This window comes from Miniopterus schreibersii (assembly GCF_964146895.1).
Source record: "Miniopterus schreibersii genome assembly, chromosome: 3".
Lineage (NCBI taxonomy): Eukaryota > Metazoa > Chordata > Mammalia > Chiroptera > Miniopteridae > Miniopterus > Miniopterus schreibersii.
The window spans coordinates 30,400,928-30,416,432 of record NC_138103.1 but is presented as its reverse complement, the minus strand read 5'-3'; the positions used below and the strand labels follow the sequence as shown (position 1 = coordinate 30,416,432).

Genomic DNA, 15,505 nt, shown 5'->3' with positions numbered 1-15,505 from the left:
GGGAGTAAGAGAGGACTAAGGATCCTGAGAGGCAGACCCTGGGATTTCTGCAGCTGCCCTGGGAGTGAGAACCAGGGCCACAGCCTGCTGAGACCAAGATGAAAGGTAAAGTGGTGCCAGCAATGCTTGTAATTCCCTGTCCTACTGCAGCCTCCAGCTCACAGGACAAAGATTGGCCAAAGGGGATCCTGGCAGGAGATCCCAGGCTGGGCCAACCCAGTGGGTGTTTGACCACTGCAGTCTTCTATGGCCCCATGCTCAGAAGGGGGTCCTGTGTTTGGGGTTAATGTTTTGTGGTCACTGTCTTAAAATTATTAATGATTCTACCTTTGAATTTATGTTTTGGAAATGAAGTCCATGGGACAGAGGAGTACGTGCTGGAGTCCTGCCTCTCCTGGATGGGCTCTTGACTGCTAGCTGCCGCCCTCCTTCCCCAGCAGGAACCTGGGTGCAGGCACAGGGTGTCTCCAGGTGTAAGTCAGGGTCATGGTTGGGTACATCTGTACCAAGTTGTGGGATAGGACCCAGAGTGCCTATGGGAATCTGCCCCAGAGTATTTCCTTGCCTGAGGGTTCTGAATACTAAATAGCAAATAAAAAACCACCATGACAGGTTGAATGACTGTGGAAGAAAAATGGCTTTGTTCTTGTTTTTTGAACAAGAGGCCCTGCATTTTCATTTTGCACCAGACCTTACAAAATGTGTAGCTGTCCCTGGTCCCAGGAGAAGGTATAGAGCCAGTCCCCCATTTCACGGTGGTCTTTTGGAGAAGGGCCCTCCTTATTTCCTCAGGCAGTTTCCTTCCTTACATAATGAAACATCTCAGTTTTCCCCATGGAGACAGCATTCCATTTGCATGCACTCTGACCTTCTGCTCAACCCTTCCCTAGGTTTTAAGTAAGGGATGATTGGGTGGGATGAGTGTGAGGAAGCATAAAAATGCTTATAAACAACAGATGCCTAGGTGGTTTATTTAAGTCCAAACCCCAGCCCCTCCTACCACAGGCTACGTGTTAGCCATAGGCATGGTTCCAGCCATCTCTCTCACCAAGAGAGCTGGCCATGTCCCATGGCCTAGGAAACCTTCCAGAGCGGTCTCTAGGTGAGGTGCACCTGGCTCCTGAAGGGAAAGGGGTTGTGACTGATGGAGCAGATGCTACTATCTGATTAGCTGACAGTATGACCCTCCCTTTCCGAAGGCACTGCTCAACTAATCCTACACTGTAGGGCCAAGGGTGTGTGGGTATTTTACACTGGGCCCCTAGGGAGATGGGAAGGCTAATGAGAAATCGGTCAGCAATGAGAGGTGTTGCACAGTCACCCAGAAGTCGCTGAGGTGGGGAGAGCAGGAGTTCTTGGCTGGGGGTACGGGCATGTAACCCCTCCCCCTCAGAAGTTGTTATCGATATTCCAGACGTCCCCGCTTAGTGCGTTGGCGGCCCCCTGCAGCGTCCAGGTGAGCAGGGCCAGCTGGCGCCGAAAGCGGCTCTCCTGGAAGCCCAGGCCAGGCGCCAGCCCGGAGGAGGCAGCCCCCAGGGCCCCAGAACTGGGGGAGCGCAGCAGCCGCACGTGGTCCAGCAGGGCACCCAGCGTGTGATCTCCGCGGCCCAGGAAGATGTGGCGGAACGGGGAGTCAGCCGGCGACACGTACTGGGACAGGAAGTAGAACTCCACCTGAACAGAGAGGGGGGTCACATCGAGGCTGGGGTTTTGTCCCTGAGCAAAGGCTGAACAACAATTCCAAACCAAGATTGGAACCTAGTACTGGCTTAATAAATGCGATTGAGCAGCTTCTTTAAGTCCCACCTCCCTCTGGCCTCCCAATCAGGACTCTGTGATGTCACCAGTAGCTGGGTAGGATGCATCCTCCACCGATGTTTTGGGTTCACTCCCTCTCTTTTTATCCCTTGAACCTCCAAATCTGCATCTAGGTCTTCCCAACCTTCTCTTCTCACCATTCACTTCCCTGCTCAAAGCCCCAGAGAACAGTTTATTGTCTTGCTGTTCCTCACTTTCCCACACCCCTCCTATTGCTTGACCTCTGCCAATGTCCATAGCCCAGAGTCAAAGGTCAAGGGGACAGCCCAGTCCTAATGAAGTGCCTGACTTTGCCCTCATCCTCTGACTAAGATGCTGTTCGTCTTTCCTGAGATGGCCTTGCTGCCACCCCAGTTCTCCTCCCACCCTTCTGCCAGCATCTCTGGTTCCTTCTGCTCCCACCTGTGGGCAGACCCACGGTTTGACCTCTGCCTTCTGCTCTTCTCTTTACCTACAATCCAGTGTATTTTTTTCAATCCTGGCTGCATGGTTGAATCACATAGGTGGCATATGCTGCCATCTGACATCCTCTCCCAGAGCTCAGTCATCACTAAAATTATTCTCTCTTCAGGCCATTGACATTCTGGCCAAATCCTTCCTAAAACTCCACTTTGCTCACATCATCTCCCTGCTCAAAAACCTTCCTAATTTCCTTGATGCCCAGACCCTAAAAAATTCAAAGTTCTTATCTTGATAATTAGGGTTCCCCAAAGCTGCTCCCTAACTCACTGTTTGGTGCTCCCCTCCCCTCAGAGTCTCTGCAGGGCCTCTGTTCAGGCTCTGCTGGTCCACACACTGCTCACAAGGAGAGTCAGGCCCCCTTCCTGGCCCTCGAACTTTTCCTGGGGCTCCACCCTGAAATGTCCTCTTTGTCTGCATCAACTCAAGTTCTGTCTGTTGTTCAAGACCCATGTCACACTCTAAAGCAGGGGTCAGCAAACTTTTTTCTGCAAAAAGCAAGACAGTAAATATTTTAGGCTTCTCAGGCCATAGTGTTTCTGTTGCAACTACTCAACTTTGCTGCTGTAGCACAAAAGCAGCTGTAGACAATATGAAAACCAACGAGCATGGCTGTGTTGCAATAAAACTTCATTTACAAAAACAGAAGGCAGGCCAAATTTGGCCTGCTGGATGGAGTTTACCAACCCCTGATCTAGAGCCATGAAGTTCCCTGGGTCTGGCCTAGCCCTGTGTTGTAGGATCTGAAATCCTGAGTCTTTTCCTCTCCAGCCTGAGTCTGATTCCCTTGATCCCTTACACACAGATGCTTTTATCCCTTGGGGGAAGCTTCAGGAGTGGGGTAAGGGGGGTGTCTTTTTGTGTTCCTGGAGTCTGGCACAACAGAGGTTAAAGCAGGATCTGAGAATGAGAATGAACCATGCCCAAGCTCTTGTCTCACCACAGGGTCACATGTCTCAGCGGAGGGTACAGAGGGAAGGGGAGAAGGAGAAATCAGAAAGGGGGAAAGGAAGAAGATACTGAGGAGAAGGAGAGAGACCAGGAGAAAGGAGCAAGTATGAAAGAGCAAGAGGGGTGACTTTGTGAACAGAAAGAAGAAATGAGTGATGCCAAGGGAAACGGACAGGACCCAAGCAGGAAAAATGAATGGGGAGAAAAAACACAAGCCTGCAAAGGCAGACATGTTCTCCCAAAACTGTGCGTGAGAACACTCTGGGTTCGTGTTCACCCCACACTCAATGAGTATAGTCCTGGTTATGATTTTGCCCTATAGACTTTTTCCCACTCTCACAGTCTTTACACACCCATTTTCTGAGACAATGGGTTGCCAGGTTGATTTCTTGGGGTGAGGAAATGGAAAGAAGAGGGGTGAAACTGGAGATGGGGTGCCGGTTGCGAAGCATTAAAGCTAAGCAGGAAGGATTGGAGGGAGAATAAGATCTAGTATTACTTTCACATGACACCTCCTCCAAGCAGCCTTTCTGGGTTTCATGCATCTCATTGCCAGAGGGAAGAGAGCTCTCCCCACTCTGAATTTCTTAAGCCTTTTGTACCCCCAGGCCATAACCCTGTGCCTCTTGTACAGTGGACCATTGTGGATAAGCTTTTGTGGGGGACGGGGCTTGGGAGGCGGGCGGGGGGCTGGGGGAGGGGGGAGGATGTGTCTGTGTGTTGGGGAGGCGGGTGAAGCGTCCCAGTCCTGCCATATTGGCCAGGGAACTGTAGCCAAGGGACTGGCCCTCCGTGTCCGTTTCAACTCTTAGCGGGTCCTGCCTCAGTGGTCACTCCAGCCTGGCCTGTGAGCAACGTGCGTCCAGGACTTGAAGAGTCCCGAGGACAGGGATTGAGGGAAGGTAGGGGAGGGACCAGGAGTCCACGGGGGGGGGGGGGGGGGGGGGGGGGAGCTGAGCGGAGGGAGGCAGGCGCACGCGCAGGCGCGGGGCGCTCACCCGCATGATGCGCACGTTGTACATGCGCGTCAGCCGCTCGTCGCTCTCCTCCGAGCTGTAGATCTCCTTCCGCAGCTTCTCGGCTGCCCGGATGTAGTCCCCTCGCGCAGAGTACACCCACTGGAGGGTCAGCCCGCGGGCCTGGGGGCGAAGGTGCGGGCTGGGGCCGGTGGCAGGGGCCAGGGCCCAGCCTAGGACAGGTCAAGGGGCTGGGGGAACGGGCTGGGCCTGGCCGGAGTGGGGAGGTATAGGGGGACAGAATGCTGGGGCTTAATGAAGGGGGAGGGAAGACCCGTGTGGTTAGGGGTGCAAATTCTGGGGACTTGGGAGGGGCTTAGGTGACTGGGGCAGGAGTGAAGGGGCCAAGACAGGGAGGAGGGTGGGGGAAGGAGCAACAAGACCCTCTGGCCTGGGTAGCACTTTAAGGGGATATAGTTCCCCCAAACTCCAGAAGCCTTGAGCTGGATTGGCATCTTGGACCTTGAGGTCCCCAGAGAACTCGTTGAGGCTGCCGATGTGCCTGAGGACCACGTCCCCGTAGCGGCCGAAGTCGAGGGGCAGCAGGTGATCATGGCTGAGCCGGATGAGGAGCTGCCCTGCGAGCTGGGCCACAGCGTGGGCCACGGCTGGTAGACGGCCCCGCAGCACCTTGTGCAGGTTCTCATATGTGTCGTCCTTCGTGTGCAGGAACGGGTATGCCTGGCCATCCTGCCGGAACAGGGGTTGCTGGCTCAGGGGCATGGTGCAGATGGGTTGAGGGGCAGCTGCTCTTGGGCCGGGCTAGGGAGTCTCACCTCCACGAAGGAGAACTCGATGGCAGGAACCCCCGCAAAGGCAGTAAAGGAATAGGCACTGCTATCCATGGGCAGTGGCTGGATCCTGGGGGGCAGGTTAGAATACTGTGAGTTCAGGCTCCTCCCAAATCATCCAGAGCTTTCCTCCCTCCCACCTTGCCCTGACTTACACCTCTGCATCCCAGCTGTGATTGCTGAAGGACACCTGTTCATAAAGGGTCTGGCCACTGTGGTTAGGAGAGTCCACCTGGGCGCAGGGTGGGGGGCACCATCAGGCTCCAACCACACCCTGCCCCTAGCTTCCCTCCATTCCCTAATCCTGGCTAGACTCTTGCCTGCTTCAGGATGTTCTCGATGAGGCTGATCAGAAGGGGGCTGGTCTTGGCGTGGAACTTGTCATCCCCTGTAGAGAAGGAGGCCAAGCTCAGGGCTTGGTCCCAAGGGCAGGGGTGCACCTGAGGGGGTCCATGTGGTGGCACTGCCCCTGCTCACCCAGCACGGCATTGTCCAGGCTCACATAGACTACGGCTTTGAGATGCAGCAGGCTGAGGTAGCCCTGTGGGTGAGGGGTATAGAGTATGAAGCCCATCTCCACTTCTCCCCACTGCTTGGTTACATGCCCAGGACCCCACATTACCTCCAGCCACTCCGTGGAGCCCACACTGCCAAAGTCACCTCCATCCCAGCTGATGAAGAGAAGACTTCTTCGAGGCTGGAAGCCTGAGGACCGAGTGGGGAGGGAGGATGGGCTCAACTGGGGACCAAAGACCCCCTCATTGTCTTCCTCTGTCCTGGTCCCCTGGGGTCTCTCCTTTCCTTTCATCAAGTCCCCAGCCCAGCCCATCTCACCTGGGTCTGCCCTGACTCAACTCTAACAGCAATGGAGATGGTTTACATACGGAATCTCCTGTTTAATCAGTAACGAAGACCCTGGACTGTTATTACTTTCACATTTAGATGAAGAAATGGAGATGCAGTCACTTGCCCAGGGCCACGAAGATATGAGTGGCCAGGTTTGGAGCCCCGGTCTGAGTGGCCACCCCTCAGCCTGTGCTGCTAATTGCCTCTCTACCCCATCCTGAATCAGGCCACAGCCCTGGCTGCCAGGCCCAGGTCCAGGCCCTGACCTTACCATTGCTCACCATGGAGGAAAAGGTCCGCACTAGCTCCAGCAGAATGGCAGTTCCCACAGCGGACTTGGCTGCCCCAGGGCCCCACGCATCCCTCTGGGCCCCGATGACAACATAGTGATCTGGGGGAGGAGATGTTTGGAGTCCATCTCTTACCCTGTCAGTACCCAGAGCTTCTCCCTCCACCTTGGGAAGACGGGTGCTCACAAGGCCTCACCACCATTTCTCCAGGCCCCCAACTAGTCTCTATCTCAGTCCCTCACATTTCTGCAACCCCTGCTGTCTCTAAAGAGTGCCCCTCCTCCCCTTGGCCCTGCCTGGATAGCCTGCTCCTTCAGTGAGGTTCCTGGGGTCATTCCTGACTCCATTACCTCCCAGGTCAGCCATGTCCTGCTCTTTGCCAGGTTTTCCCCTTTTAAATCTCTATCCCTTCTCCACCTATACTCCCACCACAGCATCCTCATCTGAGCTTCATCTCAGGGCTCCCTGTGCCATTCCCTCAATGATTATAGGTACCACACTCTTCTTCCCAAGTTGCTCTTGTGATCCCTGTCTTCAGCTCAAGAGCCCACTTTGATTCCCCACTGCTATCCACATCTAATTATGCTTGAAAGGCTCAGCTACCTGACCTGACCTCCCTTTCATGCTATAACATCACCCCTGATGCTTGTTCACCTCCAGTACTAGACAACTCACTACTGCACAAAATGGCCCATTCTGTCTCTGGGCATGTTGGACCTTGAGGTCTCACTACTACCCTCCAAGGTCCCAATTCAGTTGCAACTTGCCAGACTCCCTTCCTGCTAACCCTTGCCCCACTCTCCACTTCAGCCAAAGCCGCCTCCCTCCTCTGGGCACCACTCTGGTCCACTCTCCAGGACCTCCTGCTCCAGTCCAATCTCTAGTCAGCATTTATAAGCAGTTCCCCTTCCGAAGACTGGGCAAGCAAGCACACCTGGCTCTGATCGGCCCTCGATGCAGCCAAAGATGTTGCTGATGGGGGTGGATGCCTTGTGGTTGTTGACCCCTAGTTGAAGGCCTGGCCCAGGGCCCAGGTGATAAGGGGAGCCTGGGAGCTGCCCCTGCCATTCCTGTGGGGCCAAAGGACCTTCAAGCTTCCTGAAGAGGGGTGGGACAGAAAGGGTTGAAAGTAGCAGAGAGGCTCAGGCTATAAAAAAGCCTAAAGCCCAGTCTTCACTCTTTCTCTCCCTCCCACTCTCTGGCCCCTGCTCTCTGTCTCTGCACCCTGACTGAGGGGGCAGTGCAGCCAAGGCTGCCTTGGAAAGTTGTGCAGTCTGTGTCCTGCTCAAGGGTGCCCAGTGGAGGTGGGTGTGATGTCCAGCAGGAGCTCTACTCACCAAACAGTGGGCCCTGGCAAGAGGCTGTGCCTTCCCAGGAGAGCCACCTTTTTCTAGTTCACCCAAAGGCACCTTATGAGCTAGCTGCAGCCTACCTCTCCCTGCCTCTTCTCCTGGTCCCTACACACCCCTCACCTCAGCAGGAGGGAGGCAATGTCCGCACTGATGGGCTGGGCTGGGATGCTCGGAAGGCCTGAGGACTGGACTGGAGGGAACTGGGTTTGATTGAAGGAAGGGAAGCCAGGCGTGTAGGGGTCCCCAGTTCCCAGGTGCACCTGTAGGGTGAGGGGTGCCCACTCTGAAGCTGTGGGCTAGGCTCCCAAAAAGTGTGCCAGCCCTATTCTGGGCAAGATGGTGCAGCCCCAGGGCCATAGGAAAGCACTGCTAGCTTTCCCCCCAGACTTACATGTCCATACACAGCCCGGTTGCTGGACAGGCCTGGCATGTGTGGGTCCTGGGGGAAGTCGGCTGGGTCTGGATATATGAGTACTCCTCCTGCCCCAAAGTCCTGTGCACTGGCCACCTAGGGAAGGGAGGGGCTAAAGGATTCTTTCTCCCAGAAAAAAACAGATTTATAAGGACAGGAGAAGCTTTGTGAAATGATACGGCCTTTGACCTGCAATTGTAGATCCACAGAGAGGCTGTGGGCACCACCTGGCCATCACTTTTGCTCCCTCCCACAGTGTCTTGGCAGCCTCAGACCCTACAGTGCCCCACGTTCTCCCGTTTCTGTTCCCCATTCTGAACCTCCTGATTTTGTTCCCCGCCAACATTTTCTTACAACCCACTTTGTTCTTTATTTTCTCCCTCTGACAGCCTCCTAGAGCTTCCCTTGTGCCACTCTCCGATCCTGGGGTTCCCCAGCCCGCACCCACCCCACTGCGCTCCATTTCACCCCCATAATCCCCATCCGGGAACCCTTACCTTCTGGGCAAAGCTGATTACCCCCAAGCGCACCAGCAGGAGGCGCCCTGCCGGCTCCACACCCCTGATCCGCAGGTACTGCAGGTCCTCCGGCCGCCCATAGTGGGCGTACACCAGCTCTCCCTGAGGATGCAGGGCGGTCAGGCGTGCCCACCGCACCCCGCCTCTGCCAAGAGGGAAAGGGGACGTGGCAGGAGGCCCTTACCGAGGCATTGCCCGTGGCACTGTAGGGACAGTAGACGTCCGGGTCCTCCAGCGGCAGCTGCTCCCCGGGCCTCCCGGCTGCATCGACCCATTGCAGGGTGTTGGGGTGAGCCCTAAGGAGTGAGGGTGGTGAGCGTCCCCTAACCCACGCGCCCCACCACCGCCGCGCCCCTCGACCTCCACGCACTCACCGATCTGGGAACTGCAGCCCCACGTAGTGTGTGTCTGTCCACACATGGTCCAGCTTCTGGCGCGAGAGCGCAGCGCGGATATCCTGAGCGAGCGCGGCCATCCCAGCTGAGCCAGCAACCCTTTCCCGAAGGCTGGTTTGCCTGAGTGGGGAGAGGTGGGATTGGGGCACGGGAGGGGAGAGGGGCCCGGACTTCTGGGAACCTGGAGGCAAGAAGGCGAGGAAGGATGCCAGAAAAGTGGGGTGGCTTTGGGTCGCAGGCAGTGAGGGGCTCCTAAGACTGACACTGACCCTCCCATCACCACCAGGGCTGTGACCCAGAGTCTCCAGGGCTTCCTTATGCTTAAAATATTAGTTGCCAATAAGGTTTCTGCCCACCATCCCTTAGGTTCTTCCTGGTACAGGCCAAACTCCAATCCACTGCCCCCTTCACACTTATGCACACTGTTCTGTGCCCTGCTCCACGCATGAAAACACTTTTCTTCCAAAGGGCTAACTGGGCAGAGACAGGACCCTTCATCTCCCCCATCCTCCACCTGGGTGTCAGGGAAACACCTTTCCCCAAGGTTCCCAGTGGAATCCTGGAGTCACTTGTCTGTCTCCTTGGAGACCTCACCCTGTCTTCTTCCATAGTCACCTCCTATCTAGCAAGCCTATTGTCACCTGAACTCTCCCTGTTCTTCCATCTCACCTCTGCCGCACCCCCCCCCCCCCAACAGGCTCCACAGCCCTCTCCATGGCAAACAAACTCCTCCCTCTTCAGGGCCATCACTGAATACCCCTTCTACTCTTTGCCTTGGCAGAAACACTGCCCTCCCTTGAGAAGCCAGGTCTCCTGTGGGAAGCCTGAAGGTGGCCTCAGGTTCGTGCACCACCTGGGCTTAGGGTGGAGGCAAGCCCCACTGCTCACATTTCTGACCACTTCTCCTCTGGTAAAACTCTTTCCTTTGGAGCCTGTGCCCTCCAATTCTCCCATCCTCCGGCCTCCTCACTGCTGTTATTGTCTAGCCCAGTAATTTTCAACTGGTGTGCCGCAAGAATTCTTAAAACATGAAATGCCTGACTGTTTAGCCAGGGGCACTAAATAATCTCTTTTCCCCTAGATTGTCAAACTAAAAAATGACAAGAGGGAACACAATAGCCTCCCAGTGTGAATGAATCAAAATTATTCCCATTTTTTGGATCAGATCTGCAAAAATTATGTTTTTTGGTGTGCAGCATAACTTTAGTAATTAGTTTATAGTGCCATGAGATGAAAAAGGTTGAAAATCGCTGCTCTAGCCAATCGGTCACTTGTCTACTTTCATTGAGAACTTTGGCATCTGGTTTATTTTCCTCTTCACACCATGATCCACTAAGCTTCTGCACTGCTTCAGAACCCACATGGATGTGCACCTTAGTCTCAGTCACCACCCTCTCAGCTCTCATGAGGACTACTGCAATCCATGGTCACAGTGGCTTTCTCAGTGCCATTTTTGCCCCCCCCACCTCCACCCAGGAGCTCAGTTGTCTGTTTGAAGCTGCACCTATTGATGCATTCATAGAAAAGAAAAGGGGACGCACACTGGATTCCTGCACAGCAATAAGGAACAATAAGCTAGATATATACACTGCACTATCGTAGACCTTGAAAACAGGCTTAAAAAAATTATCAAAATTAAAAGCAGCCCTGGCCGGTGTGCTCAGTTGGCTGGAGTGTTGTCCAGTTATACCAAAAGGTGGTGGATTCGATTTCTGGTCAGGGCACATACCCAGACTTCAGGTTCAATCCCCAGTCGGGACGTGTGCAGAAAGCAACAGATCAATGTTTCTCTCGCTTTCTCTCTCCCTTCCTCTCTCTAAAATCAATTAAAAAAAATTTTTTTTTTTTTAATTCAAAGCACACACGAGAGATTGCTATTTCTGAATAGTAAGTCTTGGAGTGATTTTTTTTACTTTCTTTGTAATATTCCATGTTACTTAAGTTTAAAATAATGAACATATAGCATTTTACACAAACATTGTTTTGAAAAAAGCTACATATGCACACAAAGCATGGCATATATGACAAAGCTACACGTGTATTTAAAGGCACACATTGAATGCATTAGATGAAGTACTTATGTGGGAGGGGACTGGGGAGGAGTGCTCAGGGATAGGGAGAGAAAATTAAACAGGAAAGCCATTTCACTGTCATTGACCAATAAGGATACTGTACTATGGTCTCAGGGGTATGATCACCTCCATTCCTCGCACCTTACCTTCAAAAAATCCCTCACCTCAAATCTGACCATGATACTCTATTGTGAAACTTTCTAGCTCACACTCATTCCTCTTAGAATAAAATCCAAAGAAGTTCATGTAGCCAGTAAGGCCCTTTTGCCTTAGCACATCCACCTCAACAGCTGCATGGACTTTCTTTTACTTTCTCCAACAGGGCACCATCTTCCTGGCTCAGACCCTTTGCACCTGCTGTTCTTTGGCCTAAAGTGCTTTCCACCTTCTCTTTGCCTGGTAACCAACTCATCCCTCAGATCTCAACTTGTCACTTCCTCAAAGAAGTCTTCCCTGACCCCCAATCTAAATCAGGATCCCTGGGTTATAGTCATTCCTCGAATTCTTTACTTTTCCTTCAAAGCGTGATCCTGGTAATAGTTGTGCAGTCATGAATGTGATTGTTACTTTAGTACTGATTTCCTCCAATAGACTGTAAGCTCCATGAGGGCAAGATCCAGACTGTTTTGTTCTCTGCTATACTGCCTCCAGCTACTTACCCAGCACCTGTCACATAGTAGGTGCTCAAAATATTTGTTGGATAAATGAATGAATGAATGAATGACCTCACCAATGTCACCTCCAGTCCAGCCACCAACTTCCCTGGCCACACCCTGGATGTTGTTATTACCCAGAACTCCATCTCCAGAATATTTATCTATTGAGGATTTACCTACTGTGTACCAGGCACTGTGGTAGGTGCCTGAGACTCCAAGATAAATAGGGCAGAGTTTATCAGATAAATCTTAAAAGCTCCAGAATCCCACTCTCTCTCTGACCAGAGCTTTTCATTTTCCAGCATACTCCCTGACCCTCACTATACCTGCTCTTCAACTGCATTGAACACTCCAGACTGTCCAATTTCTCCAAGCCTATCATCAGCTCCTGGTTTCTCTTCCCTTCCCCATCCAACCTAGAGTCACTTCATTGCTTTCTACTCTCTTGCCTCCCTGCCCTTTGATGGCATCCATAGCATGACACCCCACCCCTAGACCTGTCAAACCATCCATCTGCTCAGCCTATACCTTGACTGCCAAGTGTTGCTCAAGAAGATAAAAAAGCCCTACATGTTGTTGATGCCACAGATTTAAGGTCTTTCGCAAGGCAGATCCAGTGATATGAAGAGTGATCAAGTTTAGTGTTGCTCTCATGAAGAAAAGGAAATACATTAATGCAAATTAATACATAAGCATAAGAACAATTAAATCATCTTCTCAGTACATTCTGAAAAAATATTTGAAAAAATTCCATAACTGTTTCTCCTTTCCTGATCATGTTTTTAAAAAATCCCGGTAAGCTAAGAGTAGAAGGAGACTTTCTTAATTCGCTTTTTAAAAGCTTTCCAGAGTCTGCAGCAAAGTTCACACTCAATGACAAAGTATTATAAAAACACTCCTGCCCTGGCTGGGTAGCTCAGTTGGTTGGAGCATTGTCCTGATACGGTTGTGGGTTTGATCCCTGGTCAGGGCACATATAAGAATCAACCAATGAATGCATGAATGAGTGGAACAACGAACAGATGTTTCTCTCTCCCCCTTCTTCTCTCTTTCTAAAATCATTTTTTTTAAATTATAAAAAATAATTATACACACACACACACACAAAGTCAGGAAATAAGTAAGGTTATCTACTGTCACCATTACCTAAACTCATGTCCTCTCCAGTGCAATAAGAAATGAAATAAAAAGTATCAGCATTGGAAAAGCAGCTATATGTCTCTCACTGTGTATAGCTTATATGATTTTGTACTTAGAAAACCCAGGAGAATCCACTGAAAAACTATTCTTGACCTAAAAGAGGGCTCTTGGTGGCCTGACCTCTTCTGTGGACCTACCTGGCACCTCCTTCCCAGTAGGGAAAGGTGACTTCAGCAGGACAAAAGAGGGTGGCCTACTTGTGCTGTGCTGCAGGCCTGCACACTCTGTCCCGATGGTTTCTCTCATAACGTAGATGGGGGGAGGTTTGCTCATACAAATGCATTTCCTTGCTTGTTTTCCCGATTCCATAAAACACCTCTTCTCAGATCCCCTCAGAGCTCCCTGTTGCCACAAGTCAAAATCCAAGCTCCTCGGTGTGGCATTCAAGACTTTTGGGAGGTCTGTCCCACCTCATATCTGGATCCCTCTGTTCTCATTCAGACAGTGAGCTCCCGCATCTCCCAAGTGTGCCACCGTCAGAACCTGAGTCTTCTGCAGGTTCATCTTGGGAACTGCCCATTCTCCTCTCAGTTCTAATGCTTGCCATCCTTCCCAGCACCACTGAACAGGGAGGCCAGAGAGGTAGGTGGAAGGACTCAGAAGGGAGACCATGACACGGGGGTCCTGGGAGAGGAGGAAAAGAGGTGGAGTCTGAGAGGATGAGGGTTTTTAAGGGCCAGGATGATCCTTACCTGATGGTGTTCTCCAGGCTCCCCTCCCCTAGGTGTCGTAGGAACATGGCCTGGAGGTCACTCCAGTACAATGTGCCTTGGTGGGAGTCCGGGCCCAGATCATAGTTCGCATCCTCGCTGACCACCAACACATCGTTCCCGCATGCTTGGCAGGATCCTCGGAAGGCCACATAGCCCAGAAGGAAGGCTGGCAAGTGGCAAGATGGAGATTCTCCTTGTGCCCTCTCCGGACCCCAGAAATCTCCCCCAGCCCAGCCCTTCACTGTGGGGGCAGAATGACTCTCACCCCCGGTGAAGATCAGCAGAGCTGTCAGGACTAGGTACGGAGCAGCCCTTCGTCCTGCTGCTGCCCAGAGTCCGAGGTTTTGCCGCCCTGCTTGAGAGCCCAGGGGCTCAGGGCCCCTCAGCTCCATGGAACTGAAGTGGGCTGGTGGATCAGCCACCTCCTCGTCTTCCTCTTCCTCCTCTGGGCACCCCTGTTGGGTGCCTTCCACATGCTTGTAGATGGTCTGAGAGGGTCGTGGGGACAACCTTTTCTGTAGGGGGCATGGTGGGCATGAGGTTGGGGAAAGAAGTGTGTGGGGCAGGGAGGCACCTGGCAAAAATAGGGACAGTGACTTTGGGGTGCCAAATGAGCACAAGGCAAGGGAGAGGGTCCTGAGAGTCAGGTTGGAGGGGAGAGATTGAGATGGGAAGGGGAGGGGACAGCCTTGGGGTTTGGAGGGGCTGAATGACCTAGAGAGGAGGCCTAAGGTGTCTCCCAACCCCACTCAGTCTTACCGCTCCCTGGAGTAGACCCCAAAGCTGCTCCATGCTTGTGCCCCCTCCTGAGTCTTGCAGGCTATACCCCACCCCCAATGATAAACCGTTTGTGGGAGCCTTGTGAGGGCCCCTTATCAGCCCTAGCAGGCAGCCTGAGCTCTGGCATTTCTCACCACCTCCCCCCGGAGGGTGGGGGAACAGCCCTGGCCTCTGGCCCCCCAGCCCAGGTGAGAGGAGAAGGGGTTGTACCCAACCCTGCCAATCCTTCCACAGTTTCTATCCAGTCCCCTTCCTGCAAAACAATCGATTTTTGACCTTGGACAGACTTTGGCCTCCCAGTTCCCGTCAGGGGTGGGTGAGGGGTACTGATGGCTGGGGAGGGCTGACATATGGATGCCCTTACCCCTCTCCTGCTTTCACCCCTCCAAGTGTCCTGGGGACCCCTTCTTAGGTCCCCACCTTGAAAATCTCTTTCTTCTTCTGGCTTGCAGGCCCAGTACCCAGGCCCTGTATTACATTAGTTGCCCTCTCTGGATGTGGGCCTTCAGCTTGGATCCTAAGCTGAAGGTGCCACAGTAGTGTGACCTGGGGGTTTGGTTTGGCCATGTGGGTGTCTTGTCTCATGGGAATCAGCTGAAATGAGGGCTTCAGGCTCCTACAGGTGCTGGGGAGGGAGGGGCATGAATGGTAGCACATGGTCAGGCAAGACCAGGGAGTGCTCCAGGATGGGAGTCCTGGGGTCAGGGACCTGTTGATCAGGCCCACCAGGCATTGGTGGAAAGAGTTCTGGCCAAAGTGTGGGCAGAGCTAGGTGACTTTGGACAATTCATGGTCCTCTTTGGACACTTCTGCCTGTTTGGTAACTAAAGGACTTGGAACACACAGATTTCTACCTCTATTAGATCTGGGACCCCAGTAATACATTAAGGGCACAAACCGCTAAGTTTTACCCACATTTTCAGGCAGGGGGCGCAGATCCCCAAGCCCCGCCGAGGACCCTAGGACAAGTAACTGGAATAGAAGGGCTCAGTGACCTCGCGTGAGGGTCACCCTTGGGAAACCTCAATTACTGCCCAAGTTGGGAGCAAAGTTCTGAAATGCTGGGGCTCACTAGTGCCCTAGTCCCTGCCCCATTCCTGTCACCGCCGAGCCCCAGGAAGAAAGACCCTAGCGTAGCCCCGGCTCACCGCGGCTGCAGGTCCGGGGGCGCCTCGTGCAGCCTCGCCTGGAGTCCGACGCCCCGCCCCTCCAGGCGCCGCCCCGCCCCCTCCAGGC

At 53.1% G+C, this 15,505-nt stretch overlaps 1 protein-coding gene across 1 annotated transcript; it reads right to left on the bottom strand.

Moving 5' to 3' along the window:
• Positions 1-940: 940 nt before the first annotated feature.
• TFR2 (transferrin receptor 2) lies at positions 941-15,471 on the bottom strand. Its single transcript, XM_081133454.1, has 19 exons — positions 15,418-15,471; positions 14,249-14,309; positions 13,755-14,004; positions 13,469-13,655; positions 8,828-8,968; positions 8,638-8,749; positions 8,433-8,555; positions 7,915-8,031; positions 7,644-7,783; positions 7,106-7,269; positions 6,153-6,272; positions 5,658-5,740; positions 5,513-5,576; positions 5,356-5,423; positions 5,191-5,267; positions 5,021-5,105; positions 4,707-4,934; positions 4,227-4,367; positions 941-1,674 (listed from the first exon to the last, which is right to left on the bottom strand). The coding sequence occupies exons 2-19, from the start codon at positions 14,279-14,281 to the stop codon at positions 1,390-1,392; spliced, it is 2,418 nt and encodes an 805-aa protein (XP_080989580.1). The 5' UTR covers positions 14,282-14,309; positions 15,418-15,471; the 3' UTR covers positions 941-1,389.
• Positions 15,472-15,505: the final 34 nt, after the last annotated feature.

Coding starts and splice junctions, on each gene's coding strand:
- TFR2 (XM_081133454.1), bottom strand. CDS start 14,281: ATGGAGCAGCTTTGGGGTCTACTCCAGGGAGCG. Junction 6,273..7,105: donor CGAGGGCCGATCAGAGCCAG/GTGTGCTTGCTT, acceptor CTCCTCCCCCAG/ATCACTATGTTGTCATCGGG. Junction 5,577..5,657: donor GCTCCACGGAGTGGCTGGAG/GTAATGTGGGGT, acceptor CCTCACCCACAG/GGCTACCTCAGCCTGCTGCA.